Genomic DNA, 27,180 nt, shown 5'->3' with positions numbered 1-27,180 from the left:
ATAGGAAAAGTAGTCTATCTTTGTTTAACGGTAAAACACTGAATTTTTAGTAATGTATGTCAGTACAGCATACGAGCTCGAAACCTTGCAAGATTCAGTTCATGTAATTATGCATTGTTTAGGAATTTAAACCACTATTGTTTTCTTGGAACAGTCAAAAATTGCCACACAAATACCAGTGTACTCTTGACCTCCACAGGGAGTGGCTCATTCCCATCTAAAATGCCAACAAACCGCTCAGGATGAAGTTTCCCCATCACTGGCCTCACACGCTCATCTATCAACACCGTCAAGTGCATTTGTATGATTTCCTAGATCCTAAAGGCATCCACCTCTAATGAACATCAACTTTTCCAAAGCAACCCCCGAAAGTTTAAACACATCCTAAGGACTACAAGTATTTCTTTTTCTTTTCCTCCCCTCAGATCCAAGTGGAAGTACACGTGTCAAGATTCCACCCTGCAGACACCAGCTGCAGTCTCATAACAAGAGAAAATTCTTCAGGTAAGTCCTTTCACAGGTACAACATGATGAAATGAAACCATTTCAACACACTGCATTTTACTTTAATTTGAGAAAAATCACAGAGTAGACTTACCAAACTTTGTCCATAAAACACTGACTTCAAAACAAACATCTTAGCTCAGTTTTCTGCCCCAAACAAGCTTTACTGTAGACCTGCACTTACTCTTCCAATCTTATGACACAGAAAGGTTGACTAACCTGAGCTTTAACTACAGTGTTAACACAAGCATAAATATCCTGTAATGTGTAATGCATTAAGGCATGATTTAAACATTCTTCAGCAAAAATTTTAAAAAATAATCTCTCTCTGCATTCATTTTCAATTATCAATGATACACAAACAGCTCAATCATTTATTTTGTATTTATTTCTGCACAGTGAGAATACCAGAGAAACTGTGCTGGAAAAAATCTGACAATTTTGGGGTAGAACTTTTTTCACAACCATGAATTAAAAACAATTAATGCTTGGGAGGGCATATTTTTTATTGTGAAGAAAAGATTATGTATTCCTGGTAAAGAAAAAAAGCAACTTCCCCTGGCATATCTTGGGGAAGAGCAGCAATTTTGTGAAAACCACATTACTTTTCATTTCAGAGCTGAGGTATGCAACAAAGGCAGAAAGATATTTATTCCAATGCTGTTCTGACTAACCCTAAAAAACAGACCTGAAAAATTTTAAGGAGTGGCAGCAACTAATAAAGAGACACCTGTGGCAAATTTAAAATATAATGTTGATGTTTTTCATCATTTGTTTTTTAGTAACATAACCCTATAATGTACTGTACATCCAACTATGGATTCAGCTGGAAAAACATTTTACACTAGAAATGGTCAACAGAGTTTAAACAAAGAGCATTTCCTGGGCCATCATGCTAGCCAGGACATAGGAACCACGCTACACTCTCCTCACACTTGCAACGGGGAAGAGATTTTTTCTTTAACAGACTCAAGGGCACAGAGCTGCTTATTACAGGCAGGTATTTTCTCTCATCTTGGTCCCTCACCTAACCCAAGCAACATGGATCAACCTGTGCAACCAGCTACTTTTATGCAGGAATTTAAGACTGAGGCACAGTGCAGGGCATGGCACTGGGGCCAGGAGGAGGGGTAGGAGGGAGCACACCCAGCCTGCTGAGAACCAGAGGTGTTGAGGCAAGTCATGAAGACAAAAGGATCCGGATGTCAAGTATCCGAAGGAAGATTATTTGACAAATACTTAGTGCTTTCTAAAGTAATCAATCCTAAGCTGGTGAAACCACAGTGTTTAATCAGAGGGTGATGTGCCAGTGTTGGGAGCTCTACTTCCTAATACCTCAAAACCCTGCACAAAGAGTTATGTATACTTTGCTGTCTGTCATTTTGTACAACGCCTTTCCCTCAAGCACCGATCCTCAGAATGCATTAGACATTGTTAGAGGAGATTAATTTAACTGTAGATTATTTTTTGATAATTTTTTCCTTTCTTTCACAAAGCACTTAACAGCAATCAGTGCTTGGGAACTGGAGCTCTGAAGCACAGTCTATCAGTTTATTTGTGATCATAGCAACTAATTGCTCAAAGACAAGCCTCAGGCCCCAGGACCATTCCCATGTCACTGAATGTTGGCTGCTTCAATGATGTGCCACTCATCCCCAAAAAACCAGTGTTGTTAATCTGCTTGAGTGGCTTTGCTGGTACAGAGGCCAGACAGCTGGATAACTGACCACTGGATAATGCTGACTCCTTCAGTGGCAAAAAAGACAATGGCGGGAAAAATAAAAAATCAGTTCTGACATGTGGAGGTGGTTTTGTTAGCAAAAAGTCTGCCCAAGGTCTCAATCAGCTCATAGGAAATTCCTGTGTAGCTGGAGACACTGCCCTGACAAGGCCAGCCTTCCCCTCCCAGCTTTTCCTTTACTTGACAGCCACGGCTGTCACCACACCTAGTCTTTGGGCTCCGTTATATCAGCACTGATAGGAGTCACCCCATGGGAAAGTAGGATAGTGAGGCTGATGTCAGGTACCATGAAGAGCATTTTCCTTTTCTGCTTCAAAACTTTTGAACCTTACAGAAGGGGAGCCATCCGCTTCTATGCTTTTGTTTGAGTTCCTACAAATGAATTTTAACAATGCATATCCTGCCAGGAAACGTTACCATGCGTTAGTGATAAAGCATTAGATAAAAAGGTAAATTAAGTTTCCAAGACACAAATCTCAGCTGATAAACATATTACATCCACAGCTCAACAACTGTGTAGAGAAGAAAAGGAATAAAGCATTTTAGAGAAAGCTTCAGGAATTTTTTTTTGGGGGGGGGGGGGAACCAAGAAGAGTAGATAAAGTAATGCCATCCTGTCAAAATACTGCTCAGACTATGCATGAAGCACCACTATGAAATTAAACCAGATTAAACTAATGGCCATCCATTAGCCTTGGGTATGTCTATATGGTACAACACAGACCTGGAGAGGAGCTCAGGCACCAGATGTCTTGCCAACATAGCACTCACTCATGGCACCAGCTCCCTGCTCAGCTGGATAAATAAACTAAAGCCATTTATTCTCCTCCAGTGGTGATGCTGCACAGCTCTGCAGTCTGGGAGGCAGCAGTTCTGTTCCCTGCCAGGTGACACAGCTGGGCACAGTCACCAGAAAGGAGCGCTGGGACATTCCCTTTGGATGCTGCTCTAATATGGAAATACTGCAAGGAAGCTGCCTCTCTAACACCAGCAAGCCAGTTGTACATTTAAGGGACAGCTGCAAGACAAAGGCTGAAGGGAAAGGCATTGCAAAGCTTTGCAGCTGCCAGACTGCTCTGCCTAGAGCATGAGCCTAAAGGTCAAGGCAAGACAGAGACTTCAAATGGACAGTGAGCTGCCTCCAAGGCAGTCGGGCTGTGCAGGACACTGGTCCCACAGGATTGTCAGACACAGCTGGGCTATGCCCAGATCTGTTGTTCACAGACCCTTTAGAGAGGATGCTTGTCAAGGGATAAACTCCCAGGCTCACACCAAAGGGAGAAGAGCTACCTAAGCCAGACCATCACAGCAGCTGTAGTTACTGCAAGAGGCTACAGCTGCAAACCTGATCTTCACAGATGAAAAAAAACGACCTAAGCAATGTGACATCAAAAGGGATGATAAAACCTGGAGGAAATTTACTTTACTGCAAAAAAAAGTTCAAGGAGGGCACTGAGGTGAGTTACCCAGCTACTGTCCTTGAGACTTTTACCAGAACTCCCCACGCCCTGAACAGTCATTAGGTCAAGAAGAAAGAGAAGCTGCTGAAATATTCCTTCCACTTCACACAAGTCCTTTGGACTTTCCCCAGACAGCACCAACCTGGCAAACATTACACCATGAGGGATTTAAAGAGATCACAAGAAGAGAGATGCCAGTTTCTACAGAGCTTGCCAGCAAAAGTAGCCAATGCTCATTCCAACAAACAAGCCAAAAGCAAGGCGACTGAGAAGAAAAGACGTCCTGGCAGCTAATTAGTGAAAGCATTACAGTCAGAACTTCCAAGCACCAACAAGAACTAAGCAGGATATACAACTTTATGCAGGATTTTTTTCAGACAGAACAGAGAACGTGTCTGGGGAATTCTTCGCCAGTCACTTTTTGCGACCAAAATACACAAGCACTAATTAGATCATGCCAAGTCTTCATTTTCACACTTCCAAAGCTGCTCAATTAAAAGTATGTGTTTTGGCACTGCTCTCTGTTTCAAAACAATTTAGACAAAGCTAAAAACAAAGAAATGCTTCAACTCCAGGAGGTGACACAGCCGAAGATAGATGAATCAATAGCATACTGGAAACCTAAAAAACACAGACAGATCTACTTTCATGAGGCAGATATTGCCTGATATGACAGAACACAGAAAACAAAAATAAACCAACAATGAGAAAGAAATAAAAATAGTGAGAAAGTAAGGGAACTGCCTTTTTCAGCAGAGTTGGTAGATCAGCTCTGCCTTGCAGTATTTTCTTAGATTGTTACCAACACTTTTTAAAGAGCCTCCAAGCAGTTAAGGCTGGGATAAAAACTGGAAAGTGCAAGTAGAACCTGGGACCTTCAAAAACCCACACCAGATGTTCAACGAGCACATGCTGAGGAAAGATGTCATGTCCACAGATACTGAAGCTGTGAGGAATTTGTGGGAAAAGATAATCAGAAGGAAGTTTAATTTCTTTTTCAGTGTTTTGAGTTGCACTTTTTAAATAAGAGTCTTGATTCAAAGTATCAGTTGCAACTCTTCAAGATGCTGCAGAAACAGAGACTGTCACAGATACAGTTTTCAGGACATTGATTTGTGTATTGAAGGATAATACCAAATAGCAAGCAAGGACTTCCTGTCTTAGCAGTGTTAAGAAAACTGCTATGGATGCACGTAAATCACAGACCACCACTGCATGATAGTGCATCAAGACCAGACTCATTCCCAGTTCTTGTGATGTGCACAGCAGTTAGGATATAAGCTTCAGAAATCTGAGGAGAAGGGATCCCCCTCATAGCAAGTAACATCACAAAGTCAGGCCAGGAGAGAGTGGGAGGCCAGGAGATCTCCTCAACCTGGCTGCACTTTGCCTCATCTGGAGGAAGACACAGGAACAGTGTCTGGGAGAAGGCACAACCATTCCAGCTCTCTGAAGTAGCAGCATGCTGACTCAAAACCTACCTACTGTCAGACTGCAAACACCTTTATCTTAGATGATTACAAATTACCAACAACAAATTTAATGCATCCCATCCCTGATGACAAATATCCTTCTTATCTCCAAGAACCACGTGGTTATAAATGAGGTCCCACATCCTACCCCAAAGAACCTGTTGTAGAAAAATCTCTGTCACTCCTCCAGCTACTGCAATTCTTCATTTACATAAATCACCTCTATTTTAGATTCCTTGTCCCTCTGATTTATGGCCTTAAGAAAAACAAACATGAGTTAAGGAAACAAAGAAAAAGAGTTAATGAGCCAACCTCAGTAGCTCTGACCACATGTAAATACTGCAGCCAATTGCTGTTTCACTGACAGCCAATAACAAGAGCAAACATGCAAATAGATATGTAGCACTTTTCCCATTCTTCAGAACTTAGGGATACAATCCAAAACCACATCACCTCAGGACTTAAAGATCATCAGGTTTTTAGTGTCGTAGCAGCTCCTCATTTCACCAGCTATCAAGCTAAATCAGGAATATAGTCTCCTTAAAAAAACAGAGTATGACATTCACTGTACCAAATTTAGGCCAGATGAGACTTAGTATCAGTAGAGTTGATTTAAACTTTTTCCTAATTATGCAGATCAGAAAGAAACTCAGACTACAGAAAATCTGGACAGTCTCTCAAGAAAGCATTTATAAAAAGTTAAGTGAGTTTAATGTGCATGACCTTCTAAAAACCATAACAGGTATCCTGACTCTTATAAGGTGCAGGCTCCAAATACTCATGTGATATCACCAAATAAGTCTCCAAACTGGCAAAAAACAAACAGTTCTAAGAAATACTAATTCCACAGGAACCAAGAACTAAGAGAAGTCCAAAATGATAGTGGTTATATAAGAGATTGGATTAAGAATAATCTACTGTGATGTGTGCATATTTACAGAAGACTTGGAAGAACAGAGTTTAAAACAATCACTTGAAGAAAAGCTAGTTGTTAAAGGAAACAATTTGCTGTACTAGATTATTATGTGACCGAGAAAAAAGCAGCGAGCAGGAGCAGACATCAGGTATTAAATGTTGGCTTGCCTCCTCTTCTAAAGTAAGATCAGATGCCCCAAGAGCACTTCCCTCAATGCAAGATGAAACTCTTTGAGCAACACACACTGAAATTTAGCAGTATCTCACACAGCCTGAATTCACCCCCATCTGCTATTATTACACTGGGGATGTAACAACTGACCACATGTCATGAATGATTATTGAATGTTTAATTGTTCACCTAAGAGTAACGTTTTTTATCTTATTCTGTGCCTGTGCAGCCAAACCACAGCTGCAATGTGACTCTGTCTGCGCTGGTAGGACAGGATGCAGACAGTCAATAAAAAGAAGTTTGTCTTCCTACCTAACCAAACAATTTGCCTTTTAATATCACTCTTACTCAGCACAGAAGGAGGAAGAATAAAGAGAATATTAGACTGTTCAAAAACTCTGTACTGTACCTTTCTTGTGATTTTATTATTCAGGATCCTGGTTTTGGCTTTACCATCAGAGGGACAGAGGCAGAAAGGGCCCTTCTCAGGAAGGCAAGGTTTGCAACATCCAAGAGGCTGGTCTTTCTGCCTCCTTGTTTTCCACATGCGGGGGGTGCAAGGGCTGAATGCAGCACTGGGTCATGGCAATCTCACAGAACCCAGATCATTATAGTAATTATATCATTATACACCATAAAAAGCATGCCAGTGCTTGCATTAAAGCTGACTATGTTAAGATGTTGGTCAATTCACTTCAAGTGACATTTGATTAACAAAATGTGATAACGACATCAGCAAGGAAGCAAATGCAATGCCACATATGTCTCGGCGTGCAGCACTTCCTACTCTCTGCTTTTCTGTTACCAATCCCCTGCATTGCTACTCCATACCCAGTCAGTTTGCAGCTAAGCAAAGCCTGGGAAGAGCCATGCCAAGGCCCAGCAGGCCCAGCAGCGTGGAACAACATGTGGCCATCCAATGAATGGCACAATTAGAAAGTTAGCATGTAATGAAGCTTTTCCAGATTCCACCAATTTGTGGTTTGGGGATTTGCCAAGATGGTGAGAGATATGCACGCACTTGTGTGTGACCATCAACTTACAGTCCTCATTGTAAAGTCTACAGCAAAACAAATTTAAAAAACAAAACAACTGCCCTTCCTCCCCTACAGCATCCATCAACCTTTCAGATTTGCTAGAGCTCTGCTTTTCTGGACATCTTCCTAGCTGGCTTCTTAGGCTTCCCACTTCACTCCTGAATATCATGAATTACACTTGAATGTTTACAGTGTGCCAGAATACTTACTATTTCAATAATGACTTCTCCAGAACTCTTTTTTTTTATTATTATGAATGTAATGTTTCCAAACAACATTCTTGATTGTTAGACTCAAACACTGTTGCTGTGATAACCCTCTAAGAACCTCATCTCCTCCTGAGTTACTGTTATCCTTACATTAGCTGCAAGATTTTGAGAAGAAACTGACTCTCAGAAGAATTTGGTTGAAATAAATTATTATTCAGCAGGGCAAATCCAAAGCTAGCATCCCCTCTGGACAACTAATGCTTCATAGGTTTTCACCAACAGTGGGAGGCAGTGACTTGCCAGGATACGTAGCTCTGTTCAAACTATACGTGGTGGTATTTGTGATGACTACTTAAATCAAATTGTTCCTTCTTCACATTTGTTTGTAATTATGCCAACAACAGTCACAACTGGGAAAAGTGAATTGTACTTTATGTCTTCTGTACAGAAAGCGTTTAAATATTTATCTGTGATGTATGGCTCAGACGAGGCAGCTTGAAGATCTCCTGCTGCACTGTATTGCATCTGACAGCTCAGTGTTGAACAGAACATGTGCTTTCATGAGCTGTGAAGCATTCCTATTTCTATCACTGTTGGACACTTTGTGACTAAAATGCTGGACCCATTATCCTATTATCCAGCAACACACAGTGAACATAATGAACAGCTCTATATCCTCGGCCTTAGAGACCTTCTGTCAAGATCAAAAGAACTGGAAATTGTGCAAAGAAGTACTGTAAGCTGATAAGGAAATTATTCATAAAACAACAACAGAGGCACTGATTTGCACTAATTTCTGAAACACTGGCAGGTTAATCAGGAATTATTTTATCTACATATACAGTATATTTATGCATAACTGGAGACCTCACTGGCATATTGTAGCAAGCAATAGGGAGTTAGACCCCGAAGTTCTTTTTTGTAAGTTTTGGGCAGCACCAAGTCCTTGTCTGGGTACTATTTTCAGACTAAGACTAAAATTTCAGCTGTAGCGTGCAATACATGAGACGGTTGTCATGAAAAACATTCCACGTTATAAACTACTACTCTGAAAGCACCAGGGATTGGGCCAGGAATCCAAGCCCCAAGTGATATCAAATGACTTATTATGCTATTTCCTTCCACCAAAGAAATTACATCTTGCAAGAAAAACCAAAACAGATACCTGAAATTAAGCAAATTCTGTCTGGCAATTAAGCAAGCGGCAAAAGAGCAAAAAGAGGCTGTGAGGAAAAACAGGTTGGGTTTATTCTCTATACTGACACACTGCTTCCCTCTTTGATGAGCCTACAAAATATTGCTGTAATCATAATATCAACATTTTCTTTGACTTCCAGTAATTATACCACCGTATAATTAAAGCTTCTGAAATTGATGTAAGCACAACTCTGTAAAATACAATAAGAACCCAGGGGTGGAAGTTAAAGCAGTGAAAATCAGTCAAGAAATAAAGTACCATTTTTCTTTTTATCAGAGTAATTGACAAGGACTGAGGTAAATTCTGTCACTGGCTATCTTTTATTGTGATGCTCTTCCAGAAGATAAAGGCACAGACTCAGGGGAAGACCTACAGCTTGAAGTCAGGAGACAGTCTTGCAAACTGCAACGATAGTCTGACTTCATTCTCTAAGAGTAGGTTAAGTACCTGGAAAAACAGCCTAAGTCAAATACCTTACTTTGCAAGAGCTAAATATTTGAAAGTTACCATAGCACCTCAATATTCCCAAGATGTAACACAAGAGGACAGGAGAGGAACTTCTGAAAGGCAGTCTCCAACTGCGGTCACCGCAACGCACACCGCTCAAGCCTGGCAGGAAGGTGATGGCCACCTCCTTCAGGAGAGCAAGATAACAAATTTCAGGGACAAAAAATCTCTCCTTCAAGTCTGTGGTGCCATACTGAAATTGCTGGCTCTCAATCAGAACTAATAGTAAGCAGAGAATTATGAACTGACAAACGGATCATCACTGAAGGGCGCACAGCTCTCCCAGTGGATGCATGAACAAACAGAGCTCTAAGACCAGACAGGATAAGCACAGGGAGGACCACGGTAGCTCATCCAAGCAATTGATGCACATGCTGGGAAGGACATGATGTTGAGAAATTCAAGCCTAATAAATTTCCCACCACTGAGCCAAGAAGTAGAAGGCTGGAGAGAGAAAATACTGCTGTCTCTCTCAAGAAGTATACATAAAGTATAACCACACATCCAGAGTATTTCACCATCCCCTTACATTTCACTCTGGCATTTACACCTGTGGGTAGGGCATCACCATTACAGCTCCGTGGGACCCAGTATATCCCTGAAGAAACTGGTCTTCAGATAGTGGCTCTTCCCTCACAGGCACTTCACCTGCAGTGACCAATTCACCAGTGACAGAGCAGCTCCTAGTTTTCTCAGCAATTCAAGCAAACACACAAAGGTATCTCTATCCAAAATCCATAGTTTGTTACCAGTCACAGGTTTTCACTTTTCCTCCCATTTACACATATAAATTGAACCAAGGTGCCAGCTAAGTCCTGCCTTTACTGGAACACAGGAATAGACTATGACTGTAGGAGAAGCTCCATGGGACCACCTGCACTAGCAATGGGAAGATTTTCCCCCAGAGCATCCAAAGGCCATCCAGGGTGCTGGAAACTGAAAAGGCACAGACTCAACACACTGCTGAAACAACAGCCTTATCTTGTGCAAGAAGCTGGTACAACAGCAAAAACCCCAGCTCATTTCTCAGTGGTAATGTGTTGGGAATAGAGAACCATAAAAATAATCAGCACACACATCTCAATCCTAACAAACCAATATGTACAGAGCCTGTAAAGCCTCCTCTGAGAGCATCAGTTATACCACATAACTGATTTACATCTTCCAGAGAAATAACTGAAGCTCTTCAGCTTGCTCCAAAGGCCCAGCGGGAAGGAGAAAACCCCCAATACACCTAAGTGGCAGCTTTGCAGCAGCATGAGACTAAACAAATGGAAAAACCTAAAATAGGTTGTGACAGTTTATTATTAATCAGTATGAATTACTTGGCAGGAGGCAGTATCTCTCAGTGCAACTTAGTGGCACCTTTCCCAAAGAGCTAATACAAACATGAGCACATAGCAAGAGACTGGGGGAGCAGGGGAAAAGGGATGTCATCGCTGATTGAGTTGCTGATGGCAAGAAACAAAAAATGAGACTACACAGGGCAGCACCTATGTGGCTGAAAAACATGACTGGCATGTTCCAGCTTCTTCATTTGGCAAGGTTAAATTCACCACAGAAGAATCACAATCATATTACAAAACACTCAAGCCTTTTGAACAGCTTCCTTGCAGTCAGATACCACTTCTCTGACAGTGCTATTTATTCATGTATTTTCCCAGGACAGGGACAACATTCTGAATCCTTCCTCTTGTATTCATAAAAGATCATTACTGTTGAACATATGAAGGCTTGAGAATAGAAGAGAGAGGGAAAGGCATTATCTTTGTTTAGAGACAGATATAAATGGAAAACTGGAGATGAAGCTTCCAGCTCAGGCAACCCCTATCAAGCCTACAAAGAAGCCCTTGTGCTGGCAGGTCCTGGCAAAGGATTTAAGCATCCAAACGATTCAATTTTTCCATCTATATGAAACAGTTTAATACAAAAGATAACTTGCATATATGGATTTGGTGATCAAAACATAGTTATCAACATAGTTTTAGTGAACTCTGACTTGAAGTCTTGAATACCTACTGAAGAAATTTTACTTTGACCCTCAAAACTGGTTCTCAGAGGTTATCGAGACAGCAGCAGATCTCCTTATTTTTATATGGATATACCTGTAATACCTTAGATCCCACTTATTATTGCCTTTTGTATTAGGTTTAGTTTCGTACTTACGCATGTCAATAAATACTCAGGTTATTCACTCATTTTATGCATACTTAAAAGGAAGAGACAAGTCCTAATATGTCGCAAACCATCGTTTCAATTGTTATTAGATTTAACAGAATAGGTAGAAGGTTCAGCAAATGACCAGCTTAAACACCTTGCATTTGCAAATCTAAAATCACGTAGCAACAAAGACATGTAGAGACGGTAGCTAGACTGAGTAAAAAGCACCAGGCCAAAGTAGTTCAGACCAGTCCCCACTCTGCTGGAAACATTCTTACTACTGCTTTTGTCTAAAAGATCTTCAACAGCCTTTAAACCCTCAAGAAGAGTTCAAAAACCATGTTTGGTGAACAATTTGTAGTGGTCCTGTCATGCTTACATGTGAAAACCCATGTTAAAATTGCTAACTGTAGCTTCCATCTCCCAGCAACTGGAGAAAAGGAACAAAAACTGCCCTAGCACAGAAGTGCTAAAAGATAAACTTGCAAACAAGATATAATTATCCAGATATTTGAAAGGACAAAGTTTGATTAGAGAAAGAAGTTTCATCAGTGGAGAAAAAAAGAGAAAAAAAACAACAAACAAAAACCCAGACAGTGATCTTAGTGAAATCCTCAGACATGAAAATGAAAAGCAATTGTCCCACATTTGAATTGTTCCAGTCATTTCACACATGCTTCATTCATGTAAAGAAGGGTATTACCACAAAATCTGGAGCTGTGACAAGATAAGCTTTTCATGGACTGAGGACCCAAAAATTAGAGAGAGTTAATCATAACTAAAGCTTTGTGAACAACACTTGTCAAATACATGAGCAATTGCAAACACCTACACAGTGCTATCCAAAACTCCACAGCATGAAGACAGCCAAAAAGCAGATACCAAAAGTCACCTCTGACAACTCTGTGCTTGGAACCAGTCTCATCACCAGACTTTCCCATACAGTGATAATGAAGGCCATTCCACACAAAGAATGAAGTTTCAACGCCCCAGGTATCACTTCTTCCAAACATTGTAATAGATAAAGTCTTTTAATCAACAGCAGCATAAACTCAATTTAGCTAATCTGATTTGTAGGAAAATCCCTGTTCTCTGTCTCAGGCCCTATAAGTTTAGTGATGAAAATTGTAATAAGCTCTTTCAAATCACAGCAAAAATACACTGAACTGACCTTCCACTGATCCCTGGGAAGTAGCTTCACCACCACGATGTCACCATTCAGGGTTCTGTTGCGAGCAACCACTCCGTCAATAAAGATATCACGACTTCCATCCTAGTCAAAGAGGAAGAAAAGTAAGTGCCAGACCAAAACATATTAACTCATGGTTATTATGAGGTTTAAAACACTGCCATCAAGAAAGACACACACCCAGGTGAGCCAAACACCCCGCAGTTGTGCACAGGAACAAAACAGATTCACCATATGCCCTTTAACACAGAGGATCTTTCAGCAAATGAGCACCTTCCCATGGATGTATCAGTACAGTAGTTCCATACTATTTACACAAGACAGAGCCAAGCCCTCAAATGTGTTGTCTCAGTTCCTCTACAGTTACTCTTGGGAACAGGTAGAGTTTTCTGCTGTCACAGCTCTTGACACATTAATTTCCCACCTCAAACATTCAGAGCCAGTGTTCAGAACTGTTTATAAGACAGTCTCTGCAAAGTGCACCATGCAGAGCTCCTGCTGCTCTTCTGGTGAGCTGGGAAAGCAGGGACATGCAGCTCCTGGATCAGCAGAGCACCCTGTGAAGGTGGTCTGGGTTATAGTTAGGGATGCAGTCTCTTGTTTTTCAAATGAGTTAACACCATATATTCTGCATTTGGCACAACTAATGTTAGAAGGTACCCCAAATGATGACAACCACAGACGCCAACTGCAAGCCAGGAGATCTTTTACTGTAAAAGACATGTCAGGACACCTTCTCTGAATATTCTGGGTTAGAATCCTTGCACAAGAGTCTCTACTAATTGCACACACTATGATTATCCACTCTAGACATGTCTGGCATTTGGTTACTCTAGATTTAGTTTGGGAGATTTTCTTCATGGGGTGAACAAAATTTCCTGAAGATGCCAACACAAAGATTTTAGTTTTTAAAGGATTACTAGTTTTGTCTTTTTTTCTTTTGGCAATTATTGACCGTGCTCTTGCTGCTTTCATTTCTGCTTTCCCACAATTCAGTATACAAAAAATTCCATGTGCCTGTTTACAGTGCAATGAACATGTCAAACAAAGTGAGCATTTAGTATCAATATGATGAGTTTAAATAGATTTTCTGAAAAGATTTATCTTTGCATAGTTTTGAGGTACAAAAAAGGAGGTTAAGTTTCTTCAGATTAGTACTTCATTGTCTTTCAAAGAAAAAAACAGCCTCACAAGCCTTAAAGTCTTAATAGCAACTTCAGCTGTTTCTCAGACACTCCTGAGTCTAATAAGCATGAATAAATCCAATCAGAACTACCAGCATGCTCAGTGTCCAAGAAAAACTTCTTTTATAACCTGAAAACATGAAGCCCAAATATCACATAAGTATCTTGCTCTGCTTAGATACCAAAACAATAAAAGGAAGAACCCTGCCATGATGTGAAACTAAGGCTGTCCTCCAAGAGACCAAATTACTCTTAGAAAGAAAAGCAGCAGCAGCAGCTCAACAGCTGTGTGAAAGCTGCCTCCCATGACAAGATGCAGAAAAATTGCAAAGCCTCTTGGACCAACATAATTCAAATTGGAAACCGTTCTTTTCAAAAAGCCAGATTTTTTACACATGGTCTTATTCCTTATTTCTCCCCACCCTTTCCCTTCAGCTCCAACTCTTTACCTAAATCTGTCATATACATAAAAATTAAATGCTCAAAGTCACTTTCTCAGGCAAATTCCTGGTTTGGGTTAGGGGTTTTTTTTGTCTGTACCTGTAGCTGCTCTGTGCCGTAAGGCACAGTTGGGCATTCACAATAATTTGCTCTACACTTTTTTTCCTTTTCTCCCGTGTCCGTGAAAATAGAAGACATTTTCTTCTACTCCCTGTAAAGGTGCCTGATGTATCACACTATCTGATTAGAGCTGTATCTCTACACTCTGCAAGAGTCTTGTCTTTAATTGCACCCACACGCTCTCTTTCTAAACTATATACATATATACACAAATTTACATATGTGTACGCACATCTATTTTACAGTAGTTAATTTCAACATCTGCAACACAGCTGCAATCAGAAAACTGCCATCAGTTTTGGTTTTCCCTCCAAAAAGAAACATCTCCATATCTTGAACTTCAGGCTCACAAGTGTTGGGTGAACTTACGCACTCCCAAGAAAATTTGTGCATCCCACTCTTCCTCTGCACAGCTGACACTTCAGATTACTAATGCAATTAAAATGGCACTGAATGGCAACAGAACACAATCACTTGCAAAGTCTTAGCTGTTCCTGGGGTGCATCTACTTTATCAGCCATAACGGCCTCAAGACTTCCGCAGCCCCTCCAGGGAGCGTGGGCCTTTCTCTGCCAATATCTCCAGCAGTGCTCCATATCCCCCTCTGACAAGAGATCTGCAGCACCTCCATCTGCTCTGCAAGTGTCTCCCACAAGCACAGCACAGCTCCAGTCACTGTCACTCATGCTCAGCAGCATCATCCTTCACACTGACACTTCAAACCGCACCACCCTGTGCAGAGAACACACAAGATGCAAGGGAGAGTTTTAAATTCCTGGGGTCTGTTCTCTGGGTAGCTTCCAGAGAAAAGCCCTGGGCCTTCCCCTCAACTCTTCATGCAACAACGAGACGAGCTGACAGAGCACATGTGCAGCAAGAAACACACAGGGACTTCTGGTGTCAGAAGGTGAACAGCTGTTGCATTGAACTCTGTGAAGCCATGGCCAAGTCATAGCTGAAGTGAAAGGGGTACAGTGCCCTCATCAACAGCAGGAAAGAAAGGGTGATTTTTCACAGCTGCAGCTCTTGCAGCATCTGGCAATGATGCGGACTGCTGCAGAACACCAAGGTGGCAACCCCTCCATTATGGCAAATGATGTTATACAAAGGATAACCTTCCCAAAGCATCTCTCTGAAATGACTGTGCCAACACAAGCCAGAGTCATCTTCATCCAGGTGTTGGTTCTCGTATTCATCTCCATAAAGGGCAGAAAAGTAGAAAGATAGCTGAGATAACCACCTCCGCTAGCCCTCCTAAATGTATGCATTCCTGCACCCAGAACAGGCACAAGGCAACAGCTGGACACCAGAGGGGTGGTTAGGGGTAAAGCCTCACACCCACATAACTCATGAGAATAGCTGAACTTCTCTTTTAACCTTGCACTTTGTAAATTCAGAGAATCTATTTAACAGCTTACACTTACCACACCTAGGAGAAGGACACCTAGCAAAGAAAGGATCGAAGTTCCTTTCACTTACACACTTCCCTTCTGATGTACCAGAGAGCTGCTCTGTACTTCTCCCTCTAGTTAATGGTAGTGTATTCTGTGCAGCTCCAACCTTTTCCCACCGCTGTAATGCCAACTTTCTCTAACAAAGCTCCAAAACATCGCCCTGAATTCACAACATGAACTGAAAAACACTATGAATTTCAAGGCTTTCAGTCCAAGCCCCAAAACAATAGTGCTGTCAGTAGCAGGGACAACAACATAACCAGTGTTTCACTGTCTCAGGGCAGGCTGACTTCTCATCCCCACACCAGCAAAACACTTCAATATAAAACTCCCTCATTAACAGCAACACTTTGACCAAGTCAGTGCCAGATAAAAAGCTTTGGCTGTGCCAGCTGTGAGGTCACCTTCCTGACTGGAAGGCCCTGAAATTTCAAGAGTCCTTCTTTTCTGTCAAAAGAAGGAAAGAAGAGAGAAGAGGTGCAAGCCAGTCCCATGTGGCAGAAGCACAGCCCAAGCCAACCAAGATACGGCCTGTGCCAAAGCGGGCACATGAAAAGGAATCATGCATATTATTTCTGGAATGACTTTTCAAATTAGCTCACGCAGCAGATCGAAAATGGAGAGCATATTTGTTTAGGGAAGATTAACTTAAATCAGTGGAAAATCTATAAAACCTCTGCAGCCATAAACCAAGGGTTTCTGATTACGCTATCTGGTGGTCCTCAAACCTGACTTCAGCTGGCCTCTGTGGGACCCTGCAGTATCCCCAGCTTCAGCACAAGCAAAGTGTTTCTTTGAGGCATGAGAAAGCAGGATTTGGTTGGGAATATTTGATATAAAAGAAAATCCAGATTGTGTTCATTTATTCCAACTAATTCACCTCTGAGTGACCTTCTGTACACAGCATAACTCCTATCCTAATGCACCTTTACTTAGGAACTTTAAAGTATTATAAAATTACACTTACTGGAGATGGAATGAAGGCTTCATGGTACTTCTTAGGATTTATTCTCAAGGGTCCCTTAAAAAAAAAGAAAAGAAGGAGAAAGATTATGCCTGAATCTTATTAATTTTATTTAACACCAGTTAAATTAGAGAGCTGTGGGTAATATATCTACAGTGAAACATGAGAGATACATCTAAATTTCCATTATACATTTCAAGTCTTGACAACTTAGCATCCAAGCAATTTCAAGCCAAAAGGCAGTTTCATGATAGGCTTAAGCTGATCTACTGCAGTCTGTCATCAAAGAGATGTTGAATCATTAGTTGTTGCTGCTACTGGATGAACTGAGGATCCAAGCTGTCCTGTTCCTTTCACACATTTTCTGCTGAGCATCCACCAACTTCGTTAACAATTGGATAATAGAAACAATTTGGCTTGCTCTGTCTTGGAAAAGGAGAATGTTGGGTTTGCTTATTTTGGAGGATACAAGGATAGAGGAAAAGAAAAGCTGAGCTTGCATGGCAGCAGGTATCATTCTTATGGGGCTCTGGCTGCTTAGGCTGTTCCTGCAAACAGACAGCAGCAGTAATTCTGTGATAACAAAGTACATTTCCAAAAAAGAATTAAAAGGATTTTTCAAAAATAAACATTTAAAGTCTAGAGGATTAAATTCTGTTTAAACATACTTAAAGGCAAACTATCTTAAATACATTTGAAAATTCCATGGTCTATCTATTTCTGCTTTGTTATCTGCCAACTTAAAGGCCAAGTCACCTGCAACAAATTCGTATCAGCCCTCCAAAGTAAACCAACCAGTTTTGCTGCTTGCACTCAGGTCCATCCAAGAGAAAGGCAGAGCCAACCAAAGCCTTATGGGCTACACATCTGCATCCCAAAAAGATCTTGGAAATAAGGATTCAGGTGACTGCAGTTCAAACTGATAGCATTTGAATCTTATGGGAATACAGCTTAGGTATCTGCCTTCCAGCAGGCTTCTGCTCTGGGAAGAAACTTTAGAAATTTCTCCACTTGTATACTTAAAGTAATGTTAGCCAATTTATTACATGAACAGATTCCATCTGTTTGCACTTCTGTGTTAAGCAATCATAGGACCATCTCACAGGAATTGCTTCTCTAAAACTTTACTGCAGCAAATAATTTTTTATGTATTCTGGGAAGCACTCAGCCAATAGGAAAATAGAGCTGATTACATGTGAAGGTTTTGCTGCCTCAAAGAATTCACAGATTTACGAAGATTTTCCATTGCACTTATTATTAAAGTTTACCAGCAAATACAGAATACAAGATTATCAGCAGCTTGTATTCCATACCCTTTAGATACTATTTGAGTACTTTGCTACACTATCTCATTTTCTGTCTCACATAACCTGTACTAACAATGACACTCCAGGCATAGTCCAGGACAACAGCACAGAAACAAAGATGACCCACTGAGAGAAACCCTGGGGTACTTTATGCTTAAGCAAAGTGAAAGCTGACTTGCTGTCATCAGTTTCTGTTAGTACTGATACCCACTATTGGAAAACTCTCAATGGTTTTCCTCCACTTATTTCCCAGAATCAGTCATCAGAAGGTGCTACAGAGAGAAAAGAAAAAATGGAAAGGGATTGTTGCTGTGTCTGACAATGTCTCAATTCCCATATGTAGATCCACTCACCAGCACTAAGCAGGTGAGGGGATATCCTGTTCTCCTCTGCACAATCCCCTTGAATAGTTTGGGACAGCTGTCAATCAGTCATGTATAAATGCCAATCATGCTCATGAAAATTCAGGGTTTGTGTCCATGATCCAGAAGGCACGAGAGCAGCAACTCTGCCCATGGATGTCCAGCTCCAGCAAACCCGCAGAGGAGCACAGTGTTACCACGTTTATTGTGCAGCCTGTATATCTGTATTTTATATGCACTACCCAATTATGATCAGCATTAGAATTCTTACGTCAAGTAACATTAAAAAAATTCAGCTCTTTCCTTTAAGCAAGAAACTCACAAAATTTATCTTAGAAAGCAGATGGGCCCTATTTTCTGTGCCCATGAAAATCCTATTTACAATGTTGTACATTTCACGCTGTGATATCATATCTGGAACCAGTCACTCTCCCCATCTGCAATGAACAACTGTTCTCATATGTGTATTAGGGGGTGAGGATCTGGCTGCAGAGTCTCATGATGTCACACTAATGTTGTATTATTTTACAATAGCTTGCAAATAATAGCTGCTATATTTATCAGTGTTTTTCTGTCATTAGGGCCTTTGTTATGAAAGGGAAGAACAAGGTCTGCAGGAAGGTTTCTAAAACATTTTCTGATGATTCAAGGCAGCTTCACAGGCTCTTGCCAATAAAGTTTCTAACCTTATTGAACTTTCCCAGTGAGACACAAAAGGGTCATGATTTCTCAAGCTGCTCTGCTAAACCCAGGGCAGGCAGTACTCGGACTAAACTTCAAGCATCCCAAAACAATCAGTTTCTAACAACTATTGTAACATATATGCCTAGATTCGTACAAAACACCAAAAAAAAAGGTCAGGGGGCACAAGTATCTGATTGCTACCAAGGCTCCCTTTGAAAAACCAATCCACGAAAATCAGGGGAACCCCAGCTTACACGTCCACAAAAGAACAGCTTTCCAAGGAAAAACACCCTTTTAACAGCAAAGCAGGCTCTGCATCTCTGTTCGCTCCGCCTGACCCCAGCAGCCCTGCAGGGAGGGTCTGGGAGATGCTGGAGGCGTGGAGCAGACGAGAGTTTCTGGCTGATGCTTCAGAGGATGATTAGAGTCCTTTGGGTCAGTGCTCTTTAATACACAGCCCGATTTCATCTGTTGTGTGTAACCACCACCGTGTGCTCACAGAACGACACAGGAGTTATTCAGTCTCGTTTGCCCTCGGGCCATCCGGTGTGTTTCCAACCAACCCCAAACGCCTGGGGTTTGCTCCCTGCACTTTGAAGGGCAGGGAAGTGGGAATTCTGTGCATTCGTAAGCACCTGACCTCAGATCCCTTTTCTCGTGGAAGGACACTTCCGGACACGTCGCATGACTAAATGAATCCAGGAATCTGCAGGGCACACTTCTCATGCTACTTATCAAAACATGACTTATGTCACATACAGTATCAGAAGCCATTAAGATCAATATTACTGACAGACGTCAGCACTCATAAAGATAACTTTTCACTCTTCCTGATCTAGGGCTGCCTAATCTTCTTGGCACTTGTGTGTCATCTGAACAATCTCCAGGTCTGCCAGTAGTTTCTGTGGGCTGGGCTTTCAGGAACATTTTGTTGCACAGCTGCATTGCCAAGGTCCAGGAAGAATCTCAGTGTTATGGTAGGCTCTTTTCTCCCTAACAGAGCTCTCAAACTCTCATCCAAATATAAGCAGATCCAGTGTTTCCAGGATGCTCCAGGACACAGCTCATCTTCAGAGAGGCATGCTGCTGCCTGGGGGCACTCCAGTTTCCTCAGGGCCATCAGATTCAGACCAATAGGTTTGTCCTCCCCTTCCACAGGCTCTTGTGGAGCCTTTCTTAAGTTACCATGCCAGAACAATGCCCTGCTTTGTTCGTTCTATCTCTTGCCATTGTAGAGAAAACCACTGAATATTCATCTATTCACTTAAGTTGCCCTCAGGATCTCACCTATCCTGGTTGAGGCTTTGGTGATGAATGGTCTTGATGAAATCATAAGGATGAATGAACCAAAGATGGGAAATACTGAGCTGGGATGCCCATGATCTAACACTCAGCTCTGAATGATTCAATCCAGCTTCTACAGTCTCAATTGTTTCCCTGAGATGTGGAACTGGATGAAAGGAAAACAGACAGAGCCTAAGAAGGCACGTATTACTCTTCCAGTTACACAGCACATGACCTGGAGTAGACACTACACATTTACAAGAATTAGGGATTCCTTTGCCAGGGATCATGCAATCACAGGTCCCTGGGGATTCAGCATTTCAATGGGATTCTCAGGTAGTAGTCATAGCCTGATGTGCTTCATCTGCAGCTGCACTTGACCTCATAGGCAGTCTACACACACTGCACGTAACACTATCAGGCAGTGTTACCAAAAATGGTGCCAAAAACACTCCTGAAGGTAAGGCAGAAGCTTTAGCTGATGCCATATACCAGTGCAGCCATGAGGGAAGTCACAGTTTAAGGCTCCCATTTCCTCCTCCCTCACAATTTGCTTCCCATTGCAGATGTCTGTGATGGTCTTTAAAAATACACTGGCCTAAGGTCCAAGTAGCCCAGGGGACCATGCTGATCATCAGCAGGGATATGATTTCTCTCAAAGCTAAGAGTGCATGAGATTGGTCTTCAGGATGGAATGAGGAAGTCTTTTGTAAAATCTTCATCACATTTCCAGAGCTTATGCCATTATAATGATATACAAGAATTATTATGCAATTATAATAAAAAATCAGACAAAAATTGAGGTGATGTCATTTGAGGCTCCAGTGTATTGATGAAAGTAAGTATCACAACCTCACCAGCACTACAACACTAATTAAATGGCAATGAACATGTGTGTGTTTGGATAAACAATGCCTCAGCATGGATATCATCCCCTCATTGATTTCCACCTGCCTTTCTTCTCCAGCAGTCTGATCTCACTGGGATGCCAGGTGTGTCCTGAAGAACATTAGACCGTGTTGAGGACTACTATGAATGTGGTGCAAGGATGCTCTCCTCTTCTCCATCTCAGCCCTGCCAGCCTTCGTGTAAATCTCCTCTGTCCAGCAGACAGGGCAGCAGGTACACCCCCACACTGTTCAGAAAATATTTGCTATCTAATGATGGCTGCAGTTTCGCTGCTCCAAAAAGAAGCACAAACACTTTTGTGAGAAATTTCAGCAAGAGGTATCATGCTAAGGGCATTTGTTTTCACTTTTACAGACACAGACAGAGGCTACCAGCAACTGCTGTTGTTTTGAGCATCATTTGTAAAAGGAAGTGTCTCCCCAGTAATGACCACCATGGGCAGCAGACTGCTCAACCAGAAACCTGCAATTTATCACTAGTGTGGATCAGGAATTTTAGAGAACTTGCAATCCAACAAAAAACTACTTCAGAGGAATACGGAAGATTCCATCCCACTTGTAGAACATCCTGAGAAAGGGAAAATATCTTCCTCTGGCATCTACAAGTGTTACATCAATTCCCTGTCATCAACTGCTGCTGATTTCCAACAGTTGCCTGTGATTTCCACAGACTTATCACAGGAGCATGGACACTGTACACTTCAGGCACCTGAATTAGCTCTCCCCTTTTCAGTCCTGCTGAAACATCTTCCTTCGACATGTAGGCTTCAAATATACTCCTCTTCCTCCCTCGAGTGGGTTTATTTAGATTCTTTCTGTCACCTGATGCTGGGGCAGCAGCATAGGATCCTCCTGCAAACAAAAACTCATGTTATTTTGCCCACCAAACATGTCTGTGTATCTTAACAGAATCTGTACAGAGGTTTTATATTCAAAGTTGAACTTCAGAGAACAGTTTGCCTAGAAATACTGGCATCCGACTTCAGAACACTGAAAACCCTGGAATAATCATATTTTACAAATAATCAACAGTCATTTTTAAAGTCAATAGCATTCATCCCAGCCCATCTTTTAAAGCACAGGCTTCAAGGCAGCTTATTCCTGAAGCGTGTACACACATTGCTTTAATACCTCTGGGAGCTCCCAGTTGTCTGGGATTTATTCTGCTGTCTGAATTGTTCATTGTTTCTGTCTGCGATTCAGAGAGTTGCCTCTTCCTATCGAAGTTCTGGGGAGTTCTTGCAGATTCAGAGTTGTTTCTGGTCCTTGCAAACCCTCTTTTTTCTGCACCTGAAATCAAATACAGGTTTGAAATAACAAGGAAGGGAGGAGGAACCCCAGTGCCAGCCTGTGGTCCTGGTGAAGCTCATAGTCTCTAGTTCTTCAGTACAAGTTACAACCATGAGTCATAGCCTTTATCCAAGAGAAACAATGTCTTCATTAGTTCATTTGTAATCTGTTGGCTCTTTGGGCCTCATAATACACCACTAACCTATTTTAGCATAAATAAAATGCTGGAAATTACGATGCTAAAGTTCAATACAACCCTTCCAAAATCCTGGGAAATTCATTAGAGCATATAAAATGTGAAATTGTTAAACTGTTTCCAAAGTCTCCACCCCATTAAGCCCCCAAGTAGTGAGAAAAATATAACCTCCCTACAACTTAATTAACCAGTTCAGGAATCAAGGAGGCAAAAAAAGAAATCTTAACAACCCACACTGGAGTTATTAACAGTGGAGCTACCAGAGGCAGCACAGTACACAAGGACACCAGAAAGAAGTGCCAAAGCTCCAAACGTCCAGCCTGTTGACAACAGGCCACAATCACATGAAAATATTCCGCAGAGACTCACCCCTTACTTCCCTGCCATCACCTCAGCCCCTTCCCTACAGCCAGGAGAGCAAGCAGCAGCTTCCAAAGTGTATGCCAACGCTGTTCCACGGATCAGCACATTGGAATGCAACCCAGCGCCGCGCAGCTGCCCTCTTGGCCCTCCACCTGGATACTGAACATGTCATCACAGCTTTGCCTTCCAGCCCTTCCTGGCTACGCTCCCTGGGTCCAAGTTTGTACCTGCAAGTCAGAAAACGTGCAACGCCAACTTATTTGCCATGGTGCTATCCAAGTTACAAGGCAAATTTTTTACCTATGGTATCCTTCTCAAACAAAATAGCAGATTGCTTCACAGCAGCGAGAAAAAAAAAAAAAAGTTTTAAAAGCTGTACTTAAGCAGAGATCTTTAAAAAATACGGTGCAACAAGAGAAAACTGCTACTATTCCCAACCACAGAGAAAAAGCAATTTTCATATATAACAACAGGCAAATCAGCAGGAGGGAGGGATCCTCCTAATTCAGGAGGGAAGACACCAAGGCAGGCAGAGGGACAACTGAAGGTGCCAGCTCAGATCAGTTCAGGAAGAGATTACACACCACAGCAGGGTCTCCAAATGGGAAGCTGAAACAAAGAGGAGGCTTCTGTTTTCAGTCACAATAACACAACATCGTTGGGCCTTTTTCTGCACAATCAAGCTTTTCACACTCTGAGGGTGCTTCCAGGGACTGTCTGAAGAGGTTGCAGCCCTAACATGGCAAGAGCACAGCAGCAAATTTAGGTGTCAGCTGAGGCAACTGAGGAAATGCAACCTGTATGGCCCACATAATGAGATGGAACTAAAATCAACTATTTGCAACTGCCTAATGAACTGATTTACAAATGTCCTAAGGGTCAAGTTAAGTTTAAAAACAGACACCAAAAGTAAAAGTAGAGACTAGCGAATTGCCAACACAGTTTGCTCCTGGGTACATTTTCAGAGGTATTTTGCTGAAGGAATCTGACTTAAACTGCAACAGGCGGGATTTTAGGCTGCTCACCCAGAGAGATCATGCAATCTGCTTCGTTGGAGGTTCTTAAAAATAGGTGAGACAGACGTCTGCCAGAGTTGGTCTAAGAAGAGTAGTTTTTTCCTTGAGGTAGTGAAATGAATTACATGAGCTCGTAAGGTCCTCTAAAGCCCTCGTTTCTATGACAGCAAGTCACAGAAAATACTACTATGAATTAAAGAGCCTGGGATAAAAAGAAGGCAAAATCTTAACATATCATTAAGAAGGAGCTGAAAAAAAAAGGAGAGCAGAAAACTAAAATGCAGAGGGGGAAAGCAAAAAAAAATCTCATGAATTAGGCAGCGAGCTAAGAGCCAGAATTAGGAACTGCAGAAAAGAGCCGTCCCAGCACTTGGCTTGTCCAATGGTTCAAAAAATTTGGGGCCCCTATAGACAAAAATAACGTACAGCAACAGCAAAGGGTGGAGAAGCATCTTTGTGTGATAAAAGGTAGACATGCAGAGAGGCATCTGCACATTTTCAGCACTTAAGCCTTGGGCTTGCTCTGTGGCGGGATTTTTCATTTACTCAAACTCAAAAGTAAAACTTAAAGACAAAATTCACTCAAAACAACTAACTCTGCTTCAACATAGCTGGCCTGCACGGCAGTTTACCCACAGCCACTTCGGATAGCATTTGACCCCCTTGGCCATGACATTTACAGCTAAACAAAGCCACCCCGTTACAAAGCCACAGGCAACTGTCACAATTAGCACTCAACTGGAACACATCAAATTCTGCATGACTGTAGTTTCTTGTATTTCTTCTTTTAAAAGAAAGAGACCTAACTACAGGTCACCATCTGTTTCAACTAGAGTCAGTATTTGTTTCTGCAATGCACCTGTCTCCTAAAATTGGAAGTTAGAAATACCTCTCAAGATGGGCTTTCCTGCTGTCCCCACTGCCCAGCATTAATACTCTGATGCATAAACAGACATCATTCCACAATGCAAACTGTAACCTGACTACTACATAACATAGGATATATTGAGACTATTTTTTCTGAAAAATCTATCACAAACATGGTTAAACTCTATTCCAGCACCATGTGTGTCAGTCTTATTTTTTCCCTTGGTGTTACAGTTGAGTGATTTGTAAGACAGAACAAAATCTCTCATGGCACACAGAGTAGTAACGCATCCTAGGCATTAAAATAACCAAATACCAAATAAATTAATAAACAAATTAATACAAGAAAAAATTTAAAATCATTTCAGTGGGAGGAAGACTAAAGTGCAGAGCTGAGGTTGGCTGATCCATCCTAACAGGAGGCTTGAAGCAACCACAGAGCACCAAACACATCTGCTGTGCAGAACCACTCAGGCCTGAACACATGTAAATATTCACAATAAGCAGCAAATGCAACACGTTTGGGTGTTTATCTGGCTGCACAGATGATGCAGAGCTGCTCCCTGTGGACGGAGCCAACACTTGCCCAGGATTTCTAGATATTCTGCCATTTTTCAGTGGGATATGACAAAGGAATAATAATTTGAGGAAAGGTAGTTGACTGTTCCGTACCTGAAGTCCTCTGGAGGGCGATTTGGGTTGAAAAAATCCCAACACCTGCACCAGGCATGGAGGCTCCCTACAAGGGTGACAGAGGGACACCTAAATAGAACCAGCAATTCCACCCACAGAGCAGGAAACCCTTCAAACTAGCCAAAGGGAAGCACCAGTGGGAAGTAGAAACACACAACTCCAACCCCCACAGAAAGAGGGGTGTGAAAGAAAAGTGGGTGCATTCCTGGGCTTTCAGAATAGTTCATAATCAGTCACCCATTTTTATTCTCAACATGAACACCAGGAAAAGGAGCAGAAAGGATGCAGGGGCTGGTTAAGCTCTGCTGGAAGGACAGCACTGGAACTCCATCTGAAATCCAAACCACCTCACCTCATCTCCATCACAACAATGACATCACACAATGGCACATTTTGGTCTTTAAACCCAAGTACCTATTAATCTATTCTTATTTGGGGGGGGAAAAAAGCATGCAAGGCAGCTTCCCAGAATAATTGATCTGGCTTACAGTAAGAGAGGAGACTAGATATTTTAAATCAGCTTATTTTGACATAATTTATACAAAATCACTCTAGAGTTTAGATTTCGAAAAGTACTGCATTTAATTAAATTTACATCTCTTAGTCAGTTGATCAACTAGATGGCCAACTAAATCAACTAAAATGCTCAACTAAATATGAAGTTAGCAAGGCCAGAAAGTCTTTAATTTTATATTAAAATTTGCATATTGTTCTACATAAAAAAGAATCAAGACCTTCAATTTTATTTACCAAAAATAAAACACTCTAACTGTCTCACACCTGACAACCTCTTTGATTACTACCAGTAGAAAGGGAAAGTAGCACTGAATCTTTATCAGCACATCCATGAAAACTCCAATCCAGGATCCAGCAAGTACCAGTTTTACTTGAGGCATCCAAGTGAATTTCAAGATAAGGAGATCTTGGTATAGTTCCTCCCTATCCTACTGAAGGGCATCTACATTTTCACCAGACATTTTCACCTCCGAACTTCCAGCTTTCTTACCATCTATATTATTTATGTAGATCCCTACAATAGTTAGGCAGCTCCCTGGGGTGGGCAGGACTGTGAAAGCACCACAACAGTGCTCGTAACACCTCTGCAGTGTCTCACCCCCCAGACACCATCTCAGCATGTAATGGTTCCTTTTACATCTAAAAAAGGGGAATTTATGTTGAAAGCATTGGACAGAACAATATTGTTACAAACTTTTCCAATACAAAATACTTGCATCTGCTATTTACTTTTATCAGTCCATGACTGGACACCAACACCTCCACTAACTCTGCTATTGCTAAGAGGATTTTCCATTGCTTCCCAGCATTAGATCATGGTCTAGATATGGCAAGGAATCTTTGGAAAATCCCGTTTTCCAGTTAGTATAAGCGTGAGAAGAAACAGAAGCATATCCCCAGAACTGATAACATGCAATAGAACAATTTGTTATCAGTTAATGAGACACTCTTAACACACAGTTCCTAA

The 27,180-nt window shown here is 41.6% G+C and overlaps 1 protein-coding gene across 2 annotated transcripts in view; it reads right to left on the bottom strand.

Annotated features, from left to right (window-relative positions):
- DIS3L2 (DIS3 like 3'-5' exoribonuclease 2) overlaps positions 1-27,180 on the bottom strand; it is a 180,263-nt gene that overhangs the window by 138,197 nt on the left and 14,886 nt on the right. For both annotated transcript variants that reach the window (XM_066193441.1, XM_066193442.1), the window contains exons 3-6: positions 22,404-22,562; positions 21,982-22,124; positions 16,731-16,784; positions 12,547-12,648 (exon numbers count right to left, since the gene is read on the bottom strand). In XM_066193441.1, coding sequence (XP_066049538.1) covers positions 12,547-12,648; positions 16,731-16,784; positions 21,982-22,124; positions 22,404-22,562 — 458 coding nt within the window. The remainder of the gene's footprint in view (positions 1-12,546; positions 12,649-16,730; positions 16,785-21,981; positions 22,125-22,403; positions 22,563-27,180) is intronic.

This window comes from Chamaea fasciata, unplaced genomic scaffold (genome assembly GCF_029207755.1).
Source record: "Chamaea fasciata isolate MVZ Bird 193981 ecotype frontalis unplaced genomic scaffold, bChaFas1.0.hap1 SCAF_11, whole genome shotgun sequence".
Classification (NCBI taxonomy): Eukaryota; Metazoa; Chordata; class Aves; order Passeriformes; family Sylviidae; genus Chamaea; species Chamaea fasciata.
The sequence above is the reverse complement of the archived record's forward strand: the minus strand, read 5'-3'. Positions and strand labels throughout refer to the sequence as shown.